General features: G+C 40.0%; 1 protein-coding gene across 1 annotated transcript in view; it reads right to left on the reverse strand.

Moving 5' to 3' along the window:
• Positions 1 to 4,045, reverse strand: part of LOC103150636 (eukaryotic translation initiation factor 4 gamma 2-like) — a 27,704-nt gene extending 23,659 nt beyond the window's left edge. The window contains exon 1 of the mRNA XM_016680840.1: positions 4,021 to 4,045. Coding sequence (XP_016536326.1) covers positions 4,021 to 4,045 — 25 coding nt within the window. The remainder of the gene's footprint in view (positions 1 to 4,020) is intronic.
• Between the last annotated feature and the right edge of the window lie 9,407 nt (positions 4,046 to 13,452).

Raw genomic sequence — 13,452 nt, forward strand, 5'->3', positions numbered from 1 at the left:
ATAAATTAAAATGATTTATTTTCTTCTCAACAGATAATCATTTTTGACATGTCATTTTTCAAGAAAAAAGTAAATAAAACTTTGTTTTGCGAATTCAACTCAAGATTTTCAAGAAGGAGAAATTATTTCCTGTAATAAATGTTACTATGGGTGTGAATACATAAAGGTGAACAGATTCTTTGGAGCAGATCTTCTTTTGGGTCAAGTTTGTATGGAATCAGAAGCATGCACAAAGTCAGAGCTGTAAACATAGCAGCAACAAGCTAATAACATTGTGTGTGTGTGTGTGTGCGTGTGTGTGTGTGTGTGTATATATATATTCTGTGTCCAAGCTTGCTAATTTAACTTTTTCCACAAAATACACAGCAGACTGATGTTTTTTTGTTTTTTTTTCACTAGAATTACTTAAATACAGTCTTGGTTGGTGGAATCAAAAATTTTGACTACAGAAAATAAAAGAGTGCATTTTCCTCCATTTTACAAAATGCAAGTATTGCAGCAGAATGCAATTGCACTCAAGCACAACATCACTCTCCGGGCCTCTGCAGGTAATTCACACTGTTACCACACCCTGTCATTTGTGTCCAAACAGTAATGGGAAACTTGGCTTAAGAGCAGCAGCATCCGTAAATAATTTCACATCCCACAGTATCGGACGAGATGAGTTGTCTTCCTGCTAATTAAAGCGCCGCGCCAGCCGTATCCGTCCACGTGGCTCCAGGAAACGCGGGTCCTTCATTACATACCGGGCACCGGGAGGAGTCACAGTCAGAGGTTATGACTGAAAAAAAAAAAAAAACCCAGCTTTTAGAGGGTGACATCTAAACCCAAATTAAGTTAATATAAAGTTCTGCAGCAAAGCCTGTCAAATCCTCCCAGTGGCGGAGATGGCAGCAGACACACGGCTAATAGGCGGGACGCCTCTGTGAATGAAACACGACGAGCTTCAGAGCTGCTGTCACACTCTTGTCTGCACCGACGCCAAACCTGACCGGCGTTTTCAGAAAGGAAGACGCGGAGCTCATTTGCGGGGAGGTGGATTGGGTTTGTGTTTTTGAGGCTTCCCTGTAATGTTTCTGATTAAGAAATCTAGGCAGTTGTGGGCCGAAGGTCGTTATCTCCATGACCATATATTCTCATTAAGAAACTAAATTGACTTGTTGAAATTTAGTTGGACGACTGCCACGGTACAATAGATGATGCGTAGGAGTCAGACATCAACTCGCCTCCCTTTGATTTATATTCTAATGAGCTTCCAGAAGGAATTGAATTTCTCACAGTTAATGTTACCTCCCTAGGGTTTCTCTTCTGTTATTATTTTAGCTCATCATTTGCAATCTAAGAAATATACCTCAATGTGTGTTTCTCAGACTGCAAAGAGTCACAGGATAATGCAGATATTATGACAATGACTTCAGTCTTTGTTTCAGAGTCCAAAATCCTAAACAATTTAAAACAAAACGGTAGCAAAGTTCAAGGACGTGTTCCAGATTAGGATGATTGGACTATACAGAAATTCATCTTCTGTTCTTGATTTTTGCCTCAGAAACTTCTCACCACAAGCTTAAGGTTGGTTTGGCTTTGATTGGCTACTGGATGATGGCTAATATGGTTGACAACAAACGACAACACAGCCTGTCAAATATGACCTGTAGCCGATCAGAACACAAGGGACACATGAAGGGGAATTCTAAACAATGGAGACAAAACAGTGGCCATGGCACACCAGAAAGTCCAGTGGACGTTGACGTCTTTGTATCGTTTTTCTCTCTGTTGAACATCATCCACAAACTATCGCCATTACGCCTTCCTGGTCGGCCATGTCTGTTTACTCACGTTTGGTCTCAGCATGAGACCAGACTTTTTCTTACCCCAACATTGTCCATGTCCATAATTAATGAAAATAAAATTTTCACCTGCAACTACACTTTATTGTGTATTTTTGACACAAACACACAATATGGGACTTATTGAATATAAGATTTTGTAAAGCCCTGGACGTGGATATACGTTTCCCATTCTACAAAAAAACTGGAGGTCAAAGTTCAGTCATTTTACCGAACGATTAAAGCAGCCTCAGAATAGTTACAGAATGCTCTAAAATTGAGCAAACATTGTTATTTCTGATTTGTAATGATGGAGGGCAGTTCAAATATAACTTTTATTTACTCCATCCATGCTAATAAGTCTATTTTGATGCACCCCAGTCTAATAACATGTTATTTAGAACTGCCAAACGTTTGCGTCCTGGTCCTCCATCCTCTGTGGGCGCCGTCCTCGGAGAGAGACGGCGCCCACAGATAAGAAATCTCCCCAAAAGTATACAAACCGCAGCAACATGAGACCGCTACTGTTTTATTTATGGCCGTGCCTTTCATCGTCTAAAGATGTCCTCGAATGTTCTTTTGGGAGGGAAAAAAACTCACCAGTCGCCATGCAAATGAGACGGCAACACAAACAAATATGGTAGTCTCCTGGATCAGCACATATCGCACACAACCAGACGCTCAGATTACCCCGACGTCTGAGTAACAACCCCCCACCCGTCCCCCCTCTTGCATCTTCTTTATTCATTGCTTTTCTCTTTGGTTTGTTTCCTCATTTGTTTGCTCCAACAGTTATCGCGGCCGTACTGTTAAACATCAGCCGGTCCGCTGTTCAAATACAACACAGCGGGGGCTCTGAGATACGAGGGTTTGATTCAAACACCATGACACTAATGTGCCATTAACCTTCCACAGCCGTGGAGGGAATAAATGTCTCCATTTGGCTTGAAAAGGTGAAATAGGAGGAGGAGAATGAGCTTAAGCTGGCTCAATGACACTCGTCCGCCTCAGGGAATCATTGTTGTTTAATTTTGTGTGCGATTAGCTCTGATTAGGTGAAGCTACCCATTAGTTACTGCATCCAATGAAAGAGAAGAGTTTTTATTTGAAAAAGTGCCTTGAAATTCAAAACAGTGCCCTTTGGAAGTTTGTGTTTGGCAGAAAGTCAAAAAACTTCAATGTATTTCATTGGTACTCTATGTGAAAGATTGATGATCTTTCACATAGAAAGATCATCTATGTGAAAGGGTAGGTAGGCACAAACTGAAAAATTTAAACTAAGTCTAACTGCCACAACTTGGCAATAAAATCAGAACATATGGAAGCCAATTTCTGCCACTCTGATGGGATAAAAAAAAAACAAACAGTATATCATGATTGTGACTCTCACATTATTGTGACATAGTATCTCATTATTATGAATTAGCTAAGTGATAACAATAAGATAGTTTTATGATTTAGCTAGCTCACCAGATCCTAACTCATATGACTTAACTATCTCATCATCACGAGATAAAGATATCTCACGATGATATTGTCAAGTCTTAATTATGAGATAAAAGTTGACATTTTTTCTCGTTTTGCATCTCGTACAATCTTGAAAGTTTCTTGTTAAAACGAGATGCTGCTTCTGAGTTTTTCTCCTTCCTCTGGCAGTTGAACACTTCCGTGTAAACCGATGCTTTAAAAAAATTTCATCATAAAATCCTGATCTGTTTTTCAGCTATTTTTATTACAAATAACACGTTAAAATAATGTATTGAAACAGCTAGCAGTCAAATTCGTCAAGCTGCTATCATGCGAGAGTAGCACAGGCAAAATGGACGACTTTCTGACAAGAAAACGGCCAAAGGGGCCGTCCAGCAGGCCCTAAGAAGTCAAAAGAAATTGATAAATATGAAAGTGAATACTTTTGCAGCCCACAAAATCATTTTGAATGAAACTTTTCAAACTGCCTTGTTTTTTGTTTTTTTTTTGTTTGTTTTTTGCCCGTTTGTCCTGACTTTCTCGTTTTCCGTTGTTTACTTCCGGCTCCAGGTAAACTTTTCCCTGCTGTCAACAACACAGCAATCTTTTCCTGCAGCTCAGCTGTCACACTCTTCACCCGCAGACAGAATAGCAAATGAATGACTTCTTCACTGAGGTTTTTGTTGTTTGTCAGACCAAGACTCTTTTTAATTCTGTACCAACAGACCTGGCATAACAATGGAGGCCGACATAATGGATTCCAGGGGGGATTCTGAGGGAACGTGGTGTTGAGTGCTCTTCATCATCACAGCTGAGGCCACCGAGGACTTGTTATGTTTGTGCAGTACAAATAAAGTTTGAGCTTGTTGTAACTTCGTTGTTATTATCTGCCAGTCAAAAGCGGAGCACAAACAGCTCAGGCAGAGAGCGACGGCTGCAGCACAAAGAGGCGCTGATAATGTGCAGACTGTAAATTAGAGAAAGCCAGAGCTCTATGGAGACAGTCAATTAAGAAAATAAGATGGAAAAAATTTACGCTAACTTTCCTGTTTTTTTTTTTTTTCTTTTTGCAAATATCTGATTGGTAGGCTATTTCAATTCAATTCAGTTTATTTAAACAGAAACAATTCACAACAAACGTCGCCCTAACGCATTTTCCAAAATAATGATAATTCAGCCCATACAGATTCCAAAACATTCCAAATTGATCCAATGCGGTCAAGTTAAGTTTATTATTCAAACTGGTTTTAAAAAAATCACACAAAAAGTAGTCAGTAGCCTAAGAAGCCTTGTTACCTGTTGATTACTACAGATTGGTGTCTGGTGGTAATCAACATCTGGTGGTGCAGTCTGAAACCTCAAAGCTTCCTTAACAGTATTTTCACTGTTTGAAAATTGGGAAGATTGGGGAAGAAAATAGCAACACTTGTTATTTTCACGATTTGCTTTCACGCTGCACTGTGTCAAACCAACCAAACTCATAGAAAAACCTATTCACCTCCTCACCCGTGGTTGTGTTGCACCAAGAGTCGCTGAAGGAAATGACGCAAAAACTTCTGAAGAAGACACTGAGCGCAACTTCCTTCTTCACAAGATGTAAGCAAAATGGAGCGCCATCAGATTCTTTTTTCTCTTTTGTCACTGGCTAAAGACTGTGAGCCATGTCGCCCACTAATCCATTTTTTGGTTGTATTTACCCAGAATGCTCTGCGATGTGGTCCCTTCCTGCTTTGGAGCCGTCTCCGGGCTACTTGGTGTTCACATTTTGCTTCAAACTGCACTACAGTTCACTTCAAGCAAACAGAGACCCGGGATTGTAGAAGGACCAGAGTTTGCTTTTTTGTTCAATTACTCATTCACACCTCCCAAATGAACCAAACTTTCTAGAAAAACTAACTGGGGTTCGATCACAGCGGACTTAACAGGACTGGTGTGAGCGCACCCATAGCGATGATTTCTACCTACAGTAATTACTCATCATAATAAAGATTATTTTTGCCAAATGAGACAATCGTGTTTTCTTTTGCTTCTTCTTTTAATTTTTTTTGAAAGTTTAGGGAATAAGGTTTTGTTTGTTGTTCTGCTGTTGTCTGAGAATGATTTCATCAGACCCGCTCTGCTGCAGAGGCACGTCTGAGCGAATCAAAAACCTTGTCAAAACATTTATTAAACGGTGAGTGGGCGCTAACCTTCTTCCTGCGGGAATGGAATTGAATGAGTCATTTTTAAAGGTTTAAACGAGCAGTTTTTACGCTTCTGAAGCAAAGCCTTAATTAAAACTCGGCAGAATGATAACTGGAAGATAACCATTATGAAAACATCAAGTCCTCACAGCTTACCCTCTGCTGTCAGTCCTCCTACCTGCTTCCTCCTGTGTCAATTTTTCATGGTGGCCCAGCAATGTTTGCAGAGCATTGTCAGGACTAAGACCTTCAGCCGGAATTGAGAGAGCACAAAGCAGAGCTCCTGCAGAGACCAATTGTGGAAAAAAAAAAAAGAGTTCGAAGTAAGAGACACAACCAGGGCTGACATTTGTGAAGGAAGACCAAAGTCGCTTCAGTATGAAGAATGAGGTCTTCGGTTACATCAAGCTGCCACCATGAGACACAAACCTTTTCTCTCGCAATGACAGAATGGGCTTTAAAGAATGATGTAAAGTCTCTTAAATGAAAATATAAATCAGCAAAAAGAAAATCATACACACAAAATCCCACACTATGTCTCTATAAAGGCTTCAGAAGCAGCTTCAGTCTGAAGGTTATCACATGCTTGGGTTTACTGTGTGTATTCTCACTGTCCATGGGTTGGTCAGTGTTTCATTTGTTATGGTTCAAAAGCAACCCTAAGCAGATATGTTTTGGTCTAGGTTTAAAGGATCTCAGTGTTTCAGCTGTTTTGCCATTTTTTTTTGGAAGTTTGTTCCAAGTTTGTGGTGCAAATCTTGGTCTTGACTGGAGCAAGATGATGAATTTCCCCTGTAGAAGTCCGTTGTGAAGAGTGTAATCACTTTAACAACATAACAGCTAACCAAATGCTTTATAGAAATGAATGAGAATTAAACACAACAAAACATAACCAACAGCTCTATGTTACCACAGAGGAGTTGCAGAAATTGGCGTAGGTACATAGAAAGAGTAAAACGTGACAACTCACACCGGGTTAAAAGCTTTGGAATTTTCAAACTAATTTTAAGAACAGCTAGAGATAGAATGTGCTTGAATGGTAACTCATTCCACGTCTTAAAAACTCCTTTCCGTATCTCTCTGGATACAGAAACTGTCGAAGCATGGGGTCAGCCAACTAAGACCACGCTACGGCATGTAAGGGCAAACGGGACCCTGCGGTGCCACCCAGGGGAGGGCTGAGGAAGCAGAGGTAAAATCATCCATCATGACACAGAAGCTCCTATCAGGGAGGAAGGAAGGATCGAAAGCCCTGCAGAGGAGATCTCAGTCTGGAGATGAGAATGTTGGGGTTCAGTGTGTCAAACACAGCTGTTCAACAGGGGGTAAGATGTTCTTTACAGTCACAGTGCCAGTTTGCAGGACAATCAAGTAACTATGTTACCTTCAGTTGTTATGAAATTACAAACAGCTTATAGGAAATTTGATTTTGCATCATTGGACGCCTTGAAATTGGCCTCTGTCTCTTTAAGAACCTCCTAGCCCTTCAGCACGTCGTCCTGCTATGATTCAATTGAAAGGTTTACCCTCTCATTACATTGCATGTTGCTTCCACTATTGAAACTTAGCAAAGTATGCTTTCACAGCACATTTTACTTACACTCTCATTAGGTACCCTGAGTGAGACATAAAGAAAAACCCGACAATGCATTCATTTAAAAATGCACAGATTCTAAACAAGCAGAACGAGTTTATTCACATTAAAACATACATAGACATGTTCTAAAATAGGTCGTTTTTTATTCTTACACAAAATAAACCTTACATATTTTGAAGATCTAAGGAAAATCGTCTGCAGGATAAAATATTACTTCATTCTAATGTCATGAAGAAACATCTTTATTATGAGGAAACATCTTTATTATGAAGAAACATCTTTTCCAAGTTGCTCCCAGGCTTCATTCACACCAGCTCTGTCTAGTTCGCTTTAATTCAACTCTAGTTTGTATGTCTACAAAGTCTGTTTCATTTTGTGAGTTATAAATGCGCAATCAAACTGTGTGGACCAAAAAAGAGAACTCTGGTCTGCCTAAAAACCCAAGTTTTGATTGAAGTTTAGCTGAAATCTGGTCTGATTCGAATACATACGCTAGCTTAAGAAATGTCTTGTGGTCTTTAGCCAGTGACAAAAGAGAAATCCTACAACCGCTAAACCTTCACACCACTCTATTTTTGCTTACATTTTGTGAAGTAGGAAGCTGCTCTCATGTCTTCAGCAGAGGTTTTTGTTGTTTTCTTCAACAGTCCTTGGTGCGGCGCCACCATTGGCGAGGAGGGGGACAGGTTTTTCAAAGGGTTTGATTTTACTAGAGTTCAGTGTGAAAACAAACCGCAGCAGCTGAAAATATAACACACGTTGCAACTTTGGTCCCCAGTCGATCCAAGTCTACCAGACTATTTAAATAAGTTTTGAGCATTTCAAACTGCAAATTAAATACATAATACATCAGTTGTGTTGTCAAATGTAAACCTTCAGCCTTTTATTATTGTTGGCAAAACTTTTAAAAGGGAGATAACGTACGCAGTACAGTCCACAACCAGGGCTAACGTGATGCTTGAGGTGCACACATTGTTCTGTGGTAGCTAAGGAAGCGACAGGGGAAAAAAAACTATTTTCAGCTACTAATTAAATAGCAGTATCATGATTAACTTTATTCCTAAATGTGGTTTTTAAAAGCTGCAGCGATCCAGCCATGTTCAGTCAGGACTTTAACTCCCTGATTCCAGGGAGAATAGTCTCATTGTTCTGAGCACCATCCACTGCAAGAGAGGTATTGATTTTTCACAACACCAACATTAAACAGAAGAGATTTCCTTCAGTTTCAATTTTTTCTTTATTTGAATCAGCACAAATTTGCACAAAATGACTCGTTTTCACCTTCTGGAATGTTTTCTTTTGTACTCCCTTCACATAGTGCATTCACCAGAGGCATGTTATTCAGGATCCAGTTTTTTTTCTCCAACCATCCTTAGTCAAACTGACAGTGACCGTGGATGACAGCGTTTGGAGGAACTGCACACGTCTTTTTTTATGTCGCTCAGGTGCAAAGGGAGCAGGTGAACGCTTCCAGTGCTGGCAACCGAGTTCTTCGTTGGGAGTGAACCACAAAATGTCACTGCAATTTCTCTCTCCAAGTAGAGAGAGCCTAAACACAAAGTCCACCCCACCGCATGATTTTAGATAGAACAAGAAGGAAAATTTTAACTCTAGCCTCCCGACTGGAGCGGCACGAGGGACGTAAAAACCCGAATCTGAGTCTCCTCGTGTTGCAGGAGCTAACGCTCTCTCCTCAGAGTCGTTTCCAGAGGTGCTTTCTCCATGCAGATGGTGCGTGACTCTCATAAAAAGCCTTAACAAATGGAAGGAGTAAATGAAGTGGACAGTTCCTCCCAACCAGAACATCCAGCAAGGTTTCTACAATCTGGGGAGAAAATAGGATCACATCTAGTTCCACTGGCCCAAAGAAATAATGACAAGTAGGAGAAAAAAAAACAAAAAAAAACTATCCCGCAGCTCCCTAACTTTGTTTCCAAGTCTGACACAAAGCGCCTCATAGCCTTCACTCCAGATATAGCAGAAAGTTTTTCACTCCCTCAGGGTATGGGAGATCTGCAAATCGACCGTAATTGTTTTATCAATCCTTGGACAAAAAAAAATAAAATAAAATAAAACGAGGAAAAACGTCTGAAGTTTTGAGCGAGAAAACCGATCGCTGCCAGACAACGCTGAACAAAAACACGCTCGGATTGTTTGAGTGAGGGTAAAGCCCTTTGATAATCAACATTTTAATTAACGAGATGAAAATGTTTGCATTATTTCTTCTGCTTCCAGCAAAGCGGAGAAGCAAATCATACAGGGATTAGCATGTTGCTGGGCGTTAGATAGAATGTAAATAGCCTCTGTTGATTACCTTGATAGCGGAGTAGCTTGGCTAACAAGAGTTCATGCAGCGTTTTGTTAGATGAACATCCGATTAAATATGTATAGATGGGTTGCGATTGTTACCTCTGTTGAGCTGGGAAGCACTTTGTTTAGCTCTGATACATAGATTAATAGTTTTGGGGTAATTGTGTCCACAAACTAAAAGGTTCATTTCTCCAGCATGTTCAATTTTCATGTCAGGGTCCTGAACATCTTCATGCCCTGGATCTATTTTAGTGTGTTAGAGTGTGACAGGAAAAGAATTAGCATGTGTGCAAAGCAGCTAAATATCGCAGATGGTGTAAATGGAGAACAAGTGCCCCATTTGACCCCACGTAAGTGTGTGTTCAGTTGTTTTTCTTTATCGGCTGATAGTAAACCTCACATATCGGTATCGGGATCAGAAGTGAAAAAAAGTGCATCGGGACATTCCTGGTTTTTAATGTGAAAAAATTCCTGAACTTTTCCTAAAACAGATTTGGCCTTTTTATGAAATTTAGAGCTACAATCATCCAAACCTCCTACAGAGACACAGCAAGACAAAGTGAGTGTGACAACCTGAGTGATCCGTGTCTTTCTTGTGACCTGTCACTTTTCTGACGGCGTGCGACAACCTCAGTAACAGAAAACTGAGCTCGGACGAGAGCTTTCACTGCCAAGACTGCAACCGAATCTCTTTGCATTCCGTGCTGCACACACGTTGGACGTAATTGTTTGATGACCCAACATAAAAGTACTGAGTGGTGAGCCGAGCAAAGCCTCTGAGAACTTCTGTCTGTCCCCGTAATCGATGTGGTGCAGTGGCCGTATTGGATTGTGATCGATAAAAGCAAAACAAACTTAAAACGTTCATTAGATTCCGTGATAAATTTCTGAATATCAGAAACAATACTGGATAGATTTCTTCTTTTTTTCCCAGAGGAGTTATACCAGAGCTTTCAAAAGCCAATATGAATTAATACAGTAAAGAGCAAAGATTTACATTATACGGTACATGTAGCTCTGAGGGTAGCTGGTGAAGCTACATTAAAAATCAAACGAATTTCACTGAAAAAGAGAAACAGTTTTCAGCAAACCATATGAAACCTGATTGTACTTTTATAAACTTTATATACGCATTAAAGCTGCAGGATGTCACTTTTATGAAACGAAATGTTATTCACATGTTTGTTAGAACTGTCATCATGTTGTGACAGAAAATAGATAATCTGTGAATGTTCTCCATGAGCTCCTATTGCAGAAATGAACCACTCCCAGTCAGAAACAACCAATCAGAGATAGGTGGCAGGTTGTAGCGCTGACAGTCATCCTCATGAATGCGATGCTAAATGTGCTAATAGTGGAGGAAAATCTCCCATCAGCGCTGGTCATGCTAACTAGCCTTAGCATTTTGCTTTCTGCCAGTTGCAGCGTAGCAGAAATCAAAAGGAGATGGGGAGGGGTGACTGAAAGAGCTAAGTCCTGCCTCCTGCCTCTGATTGGTTGTCTCTAGTTAGCACAGGGAGTTTCTGACAGCTTCAATAAATATGTAAAAACATTTTTTAGATTTTTTTTATAAAAGTTACATACCGCAGCTTTAAACCAATGTTTAAAGTTGTTCAAACAAAAATGAATGCATATTTCAGAGGGTTAACAGACTTTTTAAAAGTTTGTTAACTTTAAAAAAGTTAAACGCTGGATTAGAGAAAATCCAGTGTTTCTGTTGTAAATATAGACATTGAAAATCCATATCTTAGAATAATTTCTCCAAACCAATATGAAATCCATGCCCATGATATCCAGGTGTTTCTCTCACTATGACATTTGCGGTTGTCAGTTGGGGTCAAAGGGTAAGTGGGGGCAGGGGGTGGGGGAGGGTGTTGTGTGTGAGCAGAAGCCTCGTCGACCACATCGCTGATCGGGTCGAATCCGCCTCTTCCAGCCTATCGATTCGGCTGGATAGGACCGATGAGGGAGCGCAGTCTGCAGGGAGCAGAGGCTGAATCACACACACTCCGATCGATACTCCAAACGCTCAGCGGCGTTTTTCACCTCTGACAACCCGACTCCCCCCAAAAAACGGCAGCCCCCAACCCCTTTCCCTTCTCGTGTATTTACAGTATTTACCAAATTATGAGAAGAGCTTTAGATCTGTGAAAAAGTGATTTACTTGTTTTTTCTTTTAAAGGGGGCAGAATAATCTTCATGAATCAATAGGGCCAATCTCTCTGCCCCCCAGGAGGGTCCAAGCGACCTGGCACTTATTGACACTCTCACATTTCTAACCTTGATGCACCTTAAGGCCAAAGTTGAAGCTGCTTCTGCTGTCATTAAACAATTTAAAAGTTACAAACTTCACATGCTTTCTGTTTGAACTTCTGTAAATTTACAGCAGTTTCCTTTTTGACATTATCAGAAGGATAATTTTGTTTCGCTCATTTAATGTGGTCTTAGAAACCTGCTAGAAGTAAAACCCAAATGTCATCATTAGGTTTCTGAACTGCAAAGATCAGAAATGGTCTCATTTCCTAATCTCTAGTGAAAATATCTGAAAGGTTTTTGCAAAATATTTCTTCCATCTGCATTTTATTTCACTTATAAGACATTTCTAACATCTTCCATCCATTATCTGTACACCCTTGTCCCTAGTGAGGTTGGGAGGGTTGCTGGTGCTGGTCAGGAGGTCACCAGTCTGTCAGGGCAACACAGAGACAGACAGGGCAAACAACCATGCACACACAGGGAGAACTTGGAGAGTCCAATCAACCTGACAGTCATGTTTTTGGACTGTGGGAGGAAGAGATAACCCACTCATGCACAGGGAGAACATGCAAACTCCATGCAGAAAGACCCCAGGCCAGGTATTGAACCCAGAACCTTCTTGTTGAAAGGCAACAGCTCTACCAACTGCACCACTGTGCAGCTCTTTCTAACATCTTATAAGTGAAATAATTATGCCAAACCTCTCCAAGAATTAGTTGGAAACTAATTTGCCTCATCTACAAATTCTCAACATTCATAACTCTGATCTAACTGACTAGTTTTATTTAAAAGTTCCCTAAGAAATTATTTATAGTTATTAAACACCAAACCAGATTGGTTGTTGCACAACACAGTTTTTCCTCAAATGAATTAGTTTGTTTTCCAATCATTGTGGGGAAAAAAATGACTGCATTTTATTTGTCATTGTCTTCTCTTCTTTTTTTTACTGTCAGATTTTTTTTCTTCCTTTTTTATGAGGCGAATGCTAAAAACGAAAACATGAAGCATTGTGTATTTTCTCCCATTTTGAGGAACACAGAAGCAAATCCAACATGAATTGGAGCTGTGGCAATGTGAGTAATAGGCAGAACAGTTTTAGAGGAAGGATTTGCTATAAGCCGATCATTTCTGTGCTGACACAGTGAGGGGAATGTGCTGATTCACTTGACATAAGAGGACCCGACAGTTCACCTACGCCATTTTCTAACCCCAGGAAGGCAAAAAAGTGTAACAGAAAGCAAATATCTGGATTCCACTGAGTTTGTATCCGTATACAGTTTCACTCTGAAGTAACCAACCATCTTTCTTTCCTCTTATTTACAAATGATCTTACAGGGGCAAGTATATATATAGATTTTTTTTTTTTTTTTTCACAAAATCGAACCTTCATGAATTTAAGTCATTTCGGGCAGAAGGATCAGATTTTCAATGAAATAGACAACAGTAGCTGCTTTTCCATTACAAACGTGCGCAAAACTTTGTCAATATTCTGCTAATGTCTAAAAAACACACATTTTCCAATTGGGGTATTTTCATTAAAGTAAGCACAATTCTTATTTATTACAATTCTTATTTGTGCTTCACACAAAATACACAAACATATTTTGTGTGAACAAAATACATTTGTTCACACATTAAGTCATTAAAAAAAATGCCACTCCGTCATCCTCCTACTACTTCCTGTCGCCTGCTTGTTTGTTGTTTGCGCCAGTGGCAACATCCGGTTCTGATCGCTCTCGTTTGTCTCAGGACAAATGATGAAATTTCGCTATTGTGCTAATTTCTGCATCTCTTCACTGCCATGAATTGTGGT

The sequence above is a fragment of the Poecilia formosa genome, unplaced genomic scaffold, assembly GCF_000485575.1.
Source record: "Poecilia formosa unplaced genomic scaffold, Poecilia_formosa-5.1.2 Scaffold258, whole genome shotgun sequence".
Taxonomy (NCBI): domain Eukaryota; kingdom Metazoa; phylum Chordata; class Actinopteri; order Cyprinodontiformes; family Poeciliidae; genus Poecilia; species Poecilia formosa.